Here is a 13,652-nt window from a genome sequence, read left to right on the forward strand (position 1 = left end):
AAACAATATAAGAAAGTAGCAAGACTTAATTTGCACAGTGATTAAATTTTATTAACTTAAAACCAGAAGTTCCATATTATTAAAATAAAATAAGCATCCACTACGAGAGTTCAAGAAAACAACCTTTTTAAACAGGCAGGATAGTACAGCATGTTGCGCTATTTTACCCGTGCAGAAATGATGGATTCTAGACGTTCCATTATGTGTCCAATTACAGACGGAATAAAAGGGAGGCTTATCCATTGCATGTTTACATGCATCCATTATTTTCTTATCATTAACAAACAAATATATAAAATAATGAGAACAGAGCTGTATACAAATAAAAACGGTATGGACGCCTATAATCATTTTTCTGAAGAGGTGTTCGGAGGGTGACCATCAGTTTTCATACATTTTCAGTTTTAATAAATTAAATATAGCAGAAACAATGTGTGAGAATACGGTGGCAGGAAATGCTGTAATGGCGAGTTATTTTGGAGTCAGGTTGTACGAAGTTGTTGATTGTATTCCGAAGTGAACCTGACTGATGGCAGATCACTGAATATTTAGTAGAAGCCTTATTAAGGCTGGATTCACACGAGCGTTGCGTTTTTGCGCGCGCAAACAACGCAGCGTTTTGCGCGCGCAAAAACCATTTGACAGCTGCATGTGTCATCCGTGTCTGATGCGCGGCTGCGTGATTTTCGCGCAGCCGGCATCATAGAGATGAGGCTTGTCGACGCCCGTCACTGTCCAAGGTGCTGAAAGAGCTAAATCTTTCATCACCCTCGACAGTGAATGCCGAACACAACAGCGAAAAACCTGTAAAAAAAAAGATAAAGTTCCTACTTACCGAGAACTTCCCGGCCGTTGCCTTGGTGACGCGTCCTTGGTGACGCGCCTCTCGACATCGGGCCCCACCTCCCTGTATGTCGCGGCAGTCCAAGTGACCGCTGCAGCCTGTGATTGGCTGCAGCCTGTGCTTGGCCTGTGATTGGCTGGAGCTGTCACTTGAACTGAAGTGTCATCCCGGGAGGTCGGACTGCAGGAAGGAGACAGGAGTAACCGGTAAGTTAGAACTTCGGTTTTTTTTACAGGTTCATGTATTTTGGGATCGCAAGTCACTGCCCATGGTGCTGAAACAGTTTAACTCTTTCAGCACCATGCACAGTGAATGTCTCCCGACGTCGCGGACCGGAAATTTTTTTGCCGGGTTCGGCCAAAACGAGTTTGGCCGAACCCGGTGAAGTTAGCTTCGGTTGTCGGGGTTCGCTAATCGCAAAGACACTCCGTTTGGATGTTCGGAAACAGAAAAGCACGTGGTGCTTTTCTGTTTACATTCATCCTTTTGACAGCTGTTGCGCAAACACGCAGTTCGCACGGAAGTGCTTCCGTGTGACATGCGTGGTTTTCACGCACCCATTGACTTCAATGGGTGCGTGATGCGTTGAAAACGCTGAATCAACGGACATGTCGTGAGTTTTTGGCAACGGAGCAACGCCGCGCAAAAAACGCTGCCATGTCTGCACGGCCCCATTGACAAATATAGCTACGGGCAACGCATGTGAAAATCACGCGCGTTGCACGCGCGTATTTTACGTTCGTCTGAATAAAGCCTAAGGCTGGGTTCACAAGGAGTTTTATGACAAATTTTTTGCCGCGGAAACCGCGCTGCAAAACTCGTCAAAAACGGCCTGAAAATGCCTCCCATTGATTTCAATGGGAGGCGGAGGCGTCTTTTTCCCACGAGCGGTAAAACCGTCTCGCGGGAGAAAGACGGGACATGCCCTATCTTTGGGCGTTTACGCTTCTGACCTCCCATTGACATCAATGGGAGGCAGAGAAATCGTATTTCGTGCCGTTTTATTCCCGCGGCGCTCAATGGCCGCGGGCGAAAAATGCCGCCAACATCGGCGTGCAGGGAGAGGAAAATCTACCTCAAACTTCCAAACTGAATTTTGAGGCAGAATTTCCCCCTGCAAAAAACTCAGTGTGAACCCGGCCTTACTCTGGATTCACACGAGCATGTTCGGTCCGTAAAGGACGGAATGTATTTCGGCCGCAAGTCCCGGACCGAATACACTGCACGGTGCCGGGCTCCTAGCATCATAGTTATGTACGATGCTAGGAGTCCCTGCCTCGCTGAAGGACAACTGTCCCGTACTGAAATCATGCTTTCAGTACAGGACAGTAGTTCCATGGAGAGGCAGGGACTCCTAGCTTCGTACATAACTATAATGCTAGGAGCCCGGCTCCCTGCAATGTGTTCGGTCCGGGACTTGCGGCTGAAATACGTTCCGTCCATTACGGACCGAACATGCTCGTGTGAATCCAGCCTTACTCCGCTCATTAACAGTGAGGGCTGATGGGAGAGGTGGTGTTGGAGGAGCTGCAGCGACACATCACGGTCCACATAGGTGCCTTTTATCTATTAGTAACTTCAATCCTACAATGTAATTGAAGCATCAAAACAATTGAGAGCTCCTGGAAACTTTCAGAGCAGCAATGAGGAAATGACACAGAATGAGACATCCTCCATCCGGCTATCAGATTACAGAACTGCAATTAAGTTGAACTAATCCCAAAATACAGTGGGAGAGATTTATTCATGCAATTACGGGAGTTTACTGGAGTAATTGCATTAAAAAGAATTCCGTTCATACTGAATACACTACTTCATTACAGATACAAACAACAGTTGTCTGCGTTACGGATACAGAATTCATCTTTCTCTCCGGTACAGTAACCCCTCCTCTGGTTGAACTTTATGGATATTTGTCTTTTTTGCAACCATACTATGTAATACTTCTTTACCTGCCCAAATAACTACCACTTATAAAGCACGGTAACATTGAATTTTGATATTTCTGTTCGGTAAGAGTTATATACCTACCTTGTGGCCAATAGGTGGTCTGGTGGCATTTCTGTTCCTCTGGCTGGGTAACACATTAACTTGTGATTGTTGGTTTGTGCGGTCATTGCAATCACTAGATATTGCATTGATGGCATTGGTTGCTTGAATGGGTGAGGTGTAGGTAGTGGGGAAAGGATGGTAGAATCCCATGACTTGAGCACATGGTGCTGGCATTAGCTGGTAGTACATGTACTCCGTGGACACAGGTGGTTGGGTAGGTACAATGGGATATGCAAGGTAAGGTCCTGGAGGATTTGAGCTTGACTGTTGCCATCTGATATCATTAATATACAGGGGAAATTGTCTAAAACAATATAAAAAGGACAATGATTATTGGTACGGAATCGATTTGAAAAAACTATTACATATGTAAATGTTAACAAATGTTAATTAAACCTTTAGACAGAAGTAAGAATCATATTGCATGGAAAACATTGAAACATGAAGAATAAAAGAAGAGGGAGAGGAAGGAAAAAGGGAGATACAGGTGGATAGAGAGACTGGGGAGTGGGGCAAAAAGAAAGAGTAAAGTGGTATGGGTGATCCAAGGGTGATGGGTAGTGTGCAAAAAAAATAAAATAAATATGAAGGTAGAGGAAAGAGAAGGCAAGATAAACAATGCTTTGCCTGTCCGAATAAAATCCCCTTAACTCGGGCTCATACCTGATCATTGGCCCATGTAAACACGGAAGCGATCAGTCGACAAACAAGCAAACGGTTGTTTGTCGACTGATCAGATCTTTTATGCTGCCGTGTAAACCGGGGATGTGCTGCGTTCTCTATGGGGAAAAAGTACTGTATTACTGATAGTTTGTCCCCAAAGGCTGTCAGGGCATGCTGGGAATTGTAGTTTCACAACAGCTGGAGAGCCAAAGGTTGCTGCCACAGTACAGTATACATCCGGATACTTTTGTATACTGTATGGCAAAATATGGCATAATTTGAACCTCATAATTGGTAACCGTCTCAATTCAAAGGTAAATGACACATCCATTATTGTACCGTTCTCATCCTTTTATTTACGGTTGTCATGCGAAGAGTTTGAACCGGGAAGTGAAAATGCCTGTTCAGTCACATGTCCAGTTTATAAGCCGTAACAAGGCATATGTCCTAGGTTCTCAATATGTGGTATGCAGACCTCGGGGGTACAATCCATGTTTCTATGGGGCACTTGATTTGTCCTCATGTTGTGCTTTAACAGAAGAAGCCCAGTATATGATCATAGCCTTTAACTTATTTGAATTAGAAACGTAAACGATAAATTGCTGTCCATAGGAATGCATTAGATTAGAGGTATTTACCTCATTGCAAAAAAATCACCGTGATAAATCGCTGTCCATAGGAATACATTGAGTATTCAAAATCCCTCCAGTCAAGAGATCTTCTAGCCATTTATTATTAATCACTTCTGCTGGAATTTCGGAGTGGGACACTTGTCAGGAGATTTTGAAGAGATTTTCAAGCTACTCAATGTATTCCTATGGACAGCGATTTATCGCAGCAAATTTTTGTACGGAGATATATAGCTCTACTCTAATGCATCTATGGACAGCGATTTATTGCTCACTACAATAAAAAAAACAACTTACAGTTGGGTTCACAATTTGCGTTTTTGAAATAACTGGAAAGAAATATGCACCTGAAAAAACGCATGTGTTTTTTAATTATCGATGCAGTTTACAAAGTGTATGTCAGCTGTAAACCTATGACTAGTACATAGAAAACTAGATTACAGCTAGAACACTTTGTAAACCGCATGGGTAATTTAACCCCTTCCCGCCGCAGCCCTTTTTCAGATTTTCATTTTAGTTTTTTTTTCCTCCCCACCTTCCAAAAGCCATAACATCTTTATTTTTCCGTCGATATAGTACTATGAGGGCTTGATTTTTGCGGGACGAGTTGTAGTTTTTCGTAGCACCATTTATTTTGCCATATAATGTACTAGGAAATGGGGAAAAACACATTTGTGGGGTAGAAAATGAAAAAAACCAGCGACTCCTCCATGGTTTTTTTGCGCGCCGTTTTTACGGAATTCACTGTGCAATTAAAACAACATGTTAACGTTATTCTGTGGGTCGATTACGGTGATGCCAAATATATATATATATAGTTTTTTCTATATTTTACAAGTAAAATCCTAAGTGTAAAAAAGAAAATTTATTTTGTGTCGCCAAATTCCGAGAGCCATAAGTTTTTTATTTTTCCGTCGATTAAGTGGTATGAGGGCTTATTATTTGCGGGATAAGCTGTAGTTTTTATTAATACCATTTTGGTGTACAAGCGACGGTTTGATCACTTTTTATTTCATTTTTTGTGGGAGATTAGGTGACCAAAAAATAGAGATTCTGGCGTTTACAATTTATTTATTTTTACAGCGTTCACCGTGCGGGCTAAATAATGATATATTGTAATAGTTCAGACTTTTACGGACGCGGCGATACCAATTATGTTTATTTATTTATTTACTATGCTCTAGGGGGAAAATGGGAAAAGGGGGGTTTTTTGAACTTTTAATATATATCTTTTTTTTTTACACAAAAAAAACAAAACTTTATTTAACTCATTTTTACTTTTTTATTAGTCCCCCATAGGGGACCTTCAACCAGCGATCGTTTGATCGCTTGCACGATATACTGCAGTACTAATATATTGCAGTATATCGGGATTCTGACAGGCATCTGTTAAGCCCTGCCGGAGGCCTTCATTAGTCCCCCAGGCAGCCATAGCAACCATCGCCCCCCCTGCGATTGTGTTGCGGTGGGCACGATGAGATGTTAGAGGGGGTCGCCCACTCTTTCTAATGATTTAAATGCTGCGGTCGCTATTGACCGCAGCATTTAACGAGTTAAACTAGCGGGATCGCGCTCGAGCGCGACTCCGCTCGTTACTCTGAAGTGTCGGCTGTAACATACAGCCAACACCGGCATCGTATGGAGCGGGTTCACTCCGTGAGCCCGATCCATACTTCCCCTACCCGACTTTAGCGCATGGATACGTCAAATGTCAGGAAGGGGTTAAAAACCGCATGCGTTTTTAAAGGTGCATTTTTCTCCCCACTATTTAAAAAACGCACAATGTGAACCCAGCCTAAAACTACTGATGGGTGAAGTGAAGAATATTAATTATCTCGTTAGAATTGCACCTGTCAAGAGGTGGGATATACTAGCCAGCAAGGAAACAGTCAGTCCTGTTGGGCCGAGCGTAAAAATCTGAGCTACTTTGACAAGGGCCAAATTGTGATTGCTAGACGACTGGGTAAGAGCATCTCAAAAAACAGCAGGTTTTGTGGGGTGTTCCCAGTGTGCAGTGGTTAGTACCCACCAAAAGTGGCCGAAGTAAGGACGACCAGTGATAAGGCTGTTAAAAAAATTGTTCAGGAATGTTTTAAGGAACATGACATAGTGTTCAAGGTGTTGACTTGGCCTCCAAATCCTTTAGATCTGAGTCTGATTGAGCATCTATGGGGTGTGATGGAAAAAACAATTCCAATCCGATCCCACCTTTTAATCTACATCACAAAGTATCTGCTGCGAACGTCTTGGAGCCAGATACCACAGGACACCTTCAGAGGTCTTGACGATTCCAATCAGAGTGGTTTTGGCGACACGAGGGGGACCTACACAGTATTAGGCAGGTGGTTTTAATGTTTGGCTGAATGGTGTGTGATTATAATATATATATATGTATATATATATATATATAATACAAAAGTTTTAGGCAGTTGTGGAAAAATGCTGCAACGTAAGAATGCTTTTAAAAATAAAAGTGTTAATATATTTTTTATCAATTGATAAAATACATAGTCAGTGAACAGAAGATAAATCTAAGTCGAATTAATATTTGGTGTGACCACCCTTTGCTTTCAAAACAGCATCAATTCTTCTAGGTACACTTGCACAAAGTCATGGATTTCGTAGGATTATAGTCGGGTGTATGATTAACCAATTATACCAAACAGGTGATAATGATCATCATTTTCATATGTAGGTTGAAACACAGTCAATAAGAAACAGCTGTGTAGGAGGTTTAAAACTGAGTGAGGAACAGCCAAACTCTGCTACAAAGGTGAGGTTGTGAAAAACATTTAATGTCACAGGTCCACCATGGCAAGACTGAGAACAGCAACAAGTCACATGGTAGTTATACTGCATTAGCAGGGTCTCTCCCAGGCAAAGATTTCAAAGCAGACAAAGGTTTCAGGACGTGCGGAGCTCTTTTGAAGCAGAACAAAGAAACGGGCAATGTTGAGGACAGTAGATGCAGTGGTCGGCCAAGGAAACTTAGTGCAGCAGATCAAAGACACATTATGCTTACTTCCCTTCAAAAATCGGAAGATGTCCAGCAGTTCCATCAGCTCATAACTGGCAGAAACCATTGGGACCCAGGTACAACCATCTACTGTTTGGAAAAGTTTGGCCAGAAGTGGTCTTCATGAAAGATTTGCCCCCAATAAGTCATACCTTCGACGTGAAAACAAGGCCAAGCGACTCAACTATGAATGAAAACATAGGAACTTGGGTGCAGAAAAATGGCAGCAGGTGCTCTAGACCGATGAGCCAAAATGTGAAATATTTGGCTGTAACATTAGGCAGTTTGTTCCCCGAAGTGTTGGAGAGCGGTACAATAATGAGTGTCTGCAGGCAACAGTGAAGGTTCCTTACAGCTTGCCGTTGCATTTAAGCAAATGGAGTTGGGGACTTGGTCAGGGTTGGTTCCAAATGTATTCTGCAGCAGGACAAAGACCACAAACTTCCAGCCAAGACCAAGGAGCCCTGGTAGTATTGATATGGACATCACAGAGCACGGATCTCAACATCATCGAATCTGTCTGGAATTACATAAGACAGAAGGATTTGAGGAAACGACATCCACAGATCTGTGGATAATTCTCCAAGATGTTTGGAACAACCTCCCTGTCGAGTTCCTTCAAAAACTGTGGGCAAGTGTACCTAGAAGAATTGATGCTGTTTTGAAGGATAAGGGTGGTCACACCAAATATTGATTTGATATAGATTTCTCTTCTGTTCATTGACTTTGCATTTGTTAATTAATAAACAAAACTATTAACACTTCAATTTTTGAAAGCATTCTTACTTTGCAGCATTTTTCTACAACTGCCTAAAACTTTTGCACAGTAGTATATATATATAAATATTTATTTATTTATGTATACACACACGCACTGTAAAATGACGTTGAAGGTAGCTGGTCTGTAAAGATAGCAATATTTTGGTCGCCAGTCTTATAAAAGACCAGTATTCGGATTGTAAATGTGAAGCACTGGAAGTACTCCTGTAATGTTGTAACGTTACCATGACTAAGCAAATATTACCAAATCTAAACTGAAGTATAAGAGTATAATGTTTACACAAACCAGAAAGCAAAGTTCACAGTTACAGTACTTCAGGCGACATACGTCAGAGATGTAGATACTATTTATAGCAAGCAAGTGCACTAAAATCAGAACTGCAGGTAAGAATTTGCGTAAAGTTTATATATCTATGTGAGCCATGCAAATTACCTATTAGACTGGTTTTCCTGCACAAAGGGGTAGCAGGTTATAAGATAGCTTGGAATGGGAGTGGGTTCGAGTCCGCCAACATTTCCACCGTCACCAGGAAGAGACATCGGGATTGCGAGAGTCTCAGTCCCCTTCTTCTGAGGAACAAATGGCTCAACCTCAGCAGACAACTTTCCATTCTAAAAAAATAAATAAAATAAAAATGTTTAGTCAGTTTCAAAATTCCAAATAATAAGAATGTTCTCATTTATCACATTGGAAAATATGAAATGCTGCAATCAAATTTTCCTAGTTACCAGAGGTCAGAAAGGCACAAGCCAGCGTTTAGGAAAGAATTGCACAAAGGCATAAAACCTACTCGTCAATTTATGGAAATAAATAAAAAAATTACTGAAGTTAAATGGAATGAAATTTATATATAGATTTTGGCTGCAAATGAAAGGCTATGTAAACCTTTGAAAGCAATAAATAAATATATATTTTTTTTTTCATAAAAAGGTCAGTGTTATTTGTACAACTTTATAATTCTTATTTATTAAAAAAGTATTTTTTCCTTTTTAGATACAGCTGCTTTGTATGCTGTATATAGAGCAGCTGTATCGTGCGCCAAGACCTGAATCCGCCAAGTCCGCGGGACCAACTGCTTCAGTGTCAGCAGGTCCTGCGTGTCTCTGACACGCAAGACCCACCTGTAGTTGATCACATCTAATTTATGAACTTATGGAGGGGATTCAAATGTCCCGCGATTTGGGGTCCAAATGCTGTAAGTATAGTTCTATACATTAGAGCATGCTGAAACCTGAAGTGTTGCAAAGTAAAGAAATTTCACTTCTACAATTTTTTTCTCCTCTAGAAAAACCATACTACAATATACTACTTGTCTGACCAGGCATTTTTATCTCCATAGCCAAGCAACAGAGTCACAAAGTATAGTCGTTTATATGAAATAGGTACCTTTTACCATATAGATACTTTCTGTAAAGTCTTTACCCTTACACTAGACCAGGGGTCTCAAGCACGCAGCCCGCATGCGGCCCCTGGGGCTGTCATCTGCGGCCCGCAGGACACAGAGCCGCTAGTATCGGCTCTGCTCCGAGACTCGAATTCCCTGACATCGCTGTCCACATATGAACAGCGATGTCTGGGGCTTCCCCAGAGCCGGAGTCCCGGGCAGAGCGCTAGTACAGGCTCTGCTCCGGGACTCTGTGGAATTCCCTCACATCGCTGCCCATATATGGACAGTGTGTCAGGGTCTTGCCCAGAGCGGAGCAGAGCGCTGGTGTCGGCTCTGCTCCTGGACTCTGTGGAATTCCCTGACATCGCTGTCCACATATGAACAGCGATGTCTGGGGCTTCCCCAGAGCCGGAGTCCCGGGCAGAGCACTAGTACAGGCTCTGCTCCGGGACTCTGTGGAATTCCCTGACATCACTGTCCACATATGAACAGCAATGTCTGGGGCTTCCCCAGAGCCGGAGTCCCGAGCAGAGCGCTAGTACAGGCTCTGCTCCGGGACTCTGTGGAATTCCCTGACATCGCTGCCCATATGTGGACAGTGTGTCAGGGTCTTCCCCAGAGCGGAGTCCCGGGCAGAGCGCTAGTATAGGCTCTGCTCCAGGACTCTGTGGAATTTCCTGACATCGCTGCCCACATATGGACAGTGTGTCAGGGTCTTCCCCAGAGCGGAGTCCCGGGCAGAGCGCTATTATCGGCTCTGCTCCGGGACTCTGGGGAAGCCTCTGACATCGCTGTCCATACATCGTCAATGATGTCAGGGGCTTCCCCAGAGCAGGAGTCCCAGTGATGTCAGGAGCACAGCTGGAGTCCCAGGAAGAGCCTACTAGCGCTCTGCCTGGGACTCCAGCTCTGGGGTTGCCCCTGACATCTCTGTCCATATATGGACAGTGATGTCAGGAGCAGAGCTGGAATCCCAGGCAGAGTGCCAGAAGCGGCTCTGCTCCGGGACTCCAGCTCTGGGCAAGCCCCTGACATCACTGTGGCAGCCTCTACAGAGGGCACTGTGGCAGCCTCTACAGAGGGCACTGTGGCAGCCTCTACAGAGGGCACTGTGGCAGCCTCTACAGAGGGCACAGTGGCAGCCTCTACAGAGGGCACTGTGGCAGCCTCTACAGAGGGCACTGTGGCAGCCTCTACAGAGGGCACTGTGGCAGCCTCTACAGAGGGCACTGTGGCAGCCTCTACAGGAGGGCACTGCGGCAGCATCCACAGGAGGGCACTGCGGCAGCATCCACAGGAGGGCACTGCGGCAGCATCCACAGGAGGGCACTGCGGCAGCATCCACAGGAGGGCACTGCGGCAGCATCCACAGGAGGGCACTGCGGCAGCATCCACAGGAGGGCACTGCGGCAGCATCCACAGGAGGGCACTGCGGCAGCATCCACAGAGGGCACTGCGACTATGTAGAAAACGTGGCTCAAAGTTTACAATAAACAGTGATCTGAAGTGCAGGATTTCTTAACAGATATTACAAGGTCTAGATATAATCCATCATTATACATTCTGAGCACACCTACTATTATTTCTATTAACAAGATTAACTCCATGACATCATTGTAATCCATAGGAGGATAAAAATAGTCATTCTAAGCTTGTCCGGGGTGGATGAAGTAAGAGGTAAATAACACAAGCCAGAACAGAAATCTATTTACCGCTGGGTGCAATGTGTGCCAATTATTTTCTCATTAAACAATGTTTATGTTTAACCCCTTAATGGCCAGACACTTAGTAATTCTGTGCACGTGGTATTTTAAACATAACCATTACTTTTTTTTTCAATTGTTGTGCTACCAACATAATTTTCGTGCCATCTTTTTCATTATACATAAGGCTGTTTTTTAATAAATTGAGAATTATTTTTTTGATGTTTTATTAGGGGTAAAGTATACAAAAAAGTAAAACATTTATTCTTTAAGTTTTACAAATTGAGTTTAAATTAAAATGGGTTCTATATTTTTTCATTTTAGAACTATATATATATATATATATATATATATATATATATATATATATATATATATAATATTATATAGTTAGTGTCTCGGATGAATGGTTTGCATTGGCAGCGTTTTATTTCATACAGTTCTTGTACTTTTACTCAAAAAAACCTCTGGGGACATTTACACTATTATTTTATTAAACTTTTTTTTTTTATTATTTTGCAGTTATCTACAGTAACTGGTGTATCCAGAGGAGCCCCAGTTATAGGGGCAAACCACTCCCTGTCGTGACATCAGTCAATGGCAGAGCTGAACTGGACCAGCAAAGAAGCAGCCGCTCTGCCATGATGGGGAGATCCATGTCCAAAAGAGACTGCCTCTATTCACTAGATAGCGCTCATAAATCTGGCTCATTTTACACTGTCTGAGGCTACATGCACATGTTGCGGAATGTGGTGCAGGTAAATGCAAGCAATTCAATATGTAAAATCCGCACGTAAAAGTGAGGTTTTTTATGCATTTTTAAGTGCGGTTTTAAAATTTTGATGTGTAAATAGGTGCGGTTTTATGCCGTGGATTTTGGGGAGTTTTTTATTTCTTTAAAGAGGCTCTGTCACCAGATTTTGCAACCCATATCAGCTATTGCAGCAGATAGGCGCTGCAATGTAGATTACAGTAGCTACATCGACTTACCTGCAAACACCGATGCTGCTGCAGAATCATCTGTAGCCTCTGGTGCCAATGTGTCCTCGCTCGTCTGACACGATGCAGGACCTGTGAGTGACGTCACAGCGTGATCTCTCGAGAACACGCTGTGTGTCTGCACTGCCAGAAGCTGGGCGTTCTGAAGAGAAGTGGATGATACTTCTCGTCAGAACGCCCAGCTAGTAAAAGTAGTAAACACGCCGCGATGTACGCACATAATACACGCCCACTTGGACTTTTACTTTTCAACACGCCCAGTTGTACTTTTGCAAGCCTCATTTGCATAAATACAAAAATGGTCATAACTTGGCCAAAAATGCTCGTTTTTTAAAAATAAAAACTTTACTGTAATCTACATTGCAGCGCCTATCTGCTGCAATAGCAGATAGGGGTTGCAAAATCTGGTGACAGAGCCTCTTTAAAACTGGTGAGATACAATTCACCAGCGGAAACGGATAAACTGACATGCTGCGGATTTTAATATATGCACCGTGGATCAATTTACATGCAGAAAAAAAATCTGCAACTTGTAGATGCGATTTCTTGAAATCTCATTTACTTTGCTGCCACTGTGATGAAAATCCATGCTGCAAGTGTAATGGCAGGAAGGAGGTGAAAGGAAAGTGAGCCCTAATCTACCCACCGCCCTGTCCCTGCCTACTTGCAACGACCCGCCCTAGGCGACGGGGTACAACTGGGCGGCGGTCCCTACGCTGTCTAAGTGCACGGGAGAACAAACAGGGAACACGCAAGGGAAGGGGCAGTAGCCCACGGAACGCCGCGAGGGAACGGAGCGGTGAATGAGTTGTCAGGACCAGGATGAAGTGGAGTATACCCAAGTGAGCACGGAGGAGGAAGCAAGCCGGAGGCAAAGCAAGCGGGTTAAGCAGAACAGCAGCAAGGCAGAAGCACGGCAGAAGCAGGCTGGAGCAAGCAGCAGTGGGGCCAGGAATCCAAAAGAATTACAAGCACTGAGGAGAACACAGCAGGTAATAAAGGACAGGGGGCGGAGCTAACTCCGACTGACCAGGCCGCGATAGGCTCTCCCACTCCTGAGCCTGCCACCCTGGTTGGTGGGAGATGGTGTCAGTCGAACAGGTCTGGCCTCAGGTGTGGATTGATTAATCCCAGGAGTATACCTAGACGTAGTACCTGGCAGATCCCTAACAGCAAGTCTGCACGTAATACGCATCGTGTGCAGTTGTTCTAAAAGTTACAAACTTTTTTTGCAACATTTTCTTAAACTTTAAGACCATAGCAACTCCCTGAAAACCAGTCCTACTTTTCAGCACTTTTCAAATCTAGCAAGTTCGAGAAAAGTTGCAAATTTGCACCGTGATTTACAACTTTTTAAAAGAAGCATTCCCACCAAATTTTTAATTCTCTGGACCATTAGAGGCACATTATGTATATTGTGAAGGTAATTTTTTTTACCGGTGGCTGTATTTGTGAGTTATCCGCCCTCTTCTGGTTTTCAGCTGTCAATTGACCAGCAATAGGACTCTCCAACTGCCACAGTCCTCATGTGCAGACAGGAAGTCAGTTCCTCTAGTCATTACTATCACAGCCTCTATG

The 13,652-nt window shown here is 43.5% G+C and overlaps 1 protein-coding gene across 1 annotated transcript in view; it reads right to left on the reverse strand.

The window, feature by feature from the left end:
• SECISBP2L (SECIS binding protein 2 like) overlaps window positions 1-13,652 on the reverse strand; it is a 57,548-nt gene that overhangs the window by 24,751 nt on the left and 19,145 nt on the right. Inside the window, exons 2-3 of the mRNA XM_075858030.1 lie at window positions 8,418-8,596; window positions 2,876-3,200 (exon numbers count right to left, since the gene is read on the reverse strand). Of these exons, the coding sequence (XP_075714145.1) occupies window positions 2,876-3,200; window positions 8,418-8,596 (504 nt within the window). The remainder of the gene's footprint in view (window positions 1-2,875; window positions 3,201-8,417; window positions 8,597-13,652) is intronic.

Source organism: Rhinoderma darwinii, chromosome 3 (assembly GCF_050947455.1).
Source record: "Rhinoderma darwinii isolate aRhiDar2 chromosome 3, aRhiDar2.hap1, whole genome shotgun sequence".
In the NCBI taxonomy this organism is placed as follows: Eukaryota; Metazoa; Chordata; class Amphibia; order Anura; family Rhinodermatidae; genus Rhinoderma; species Rhinoderma darwinii.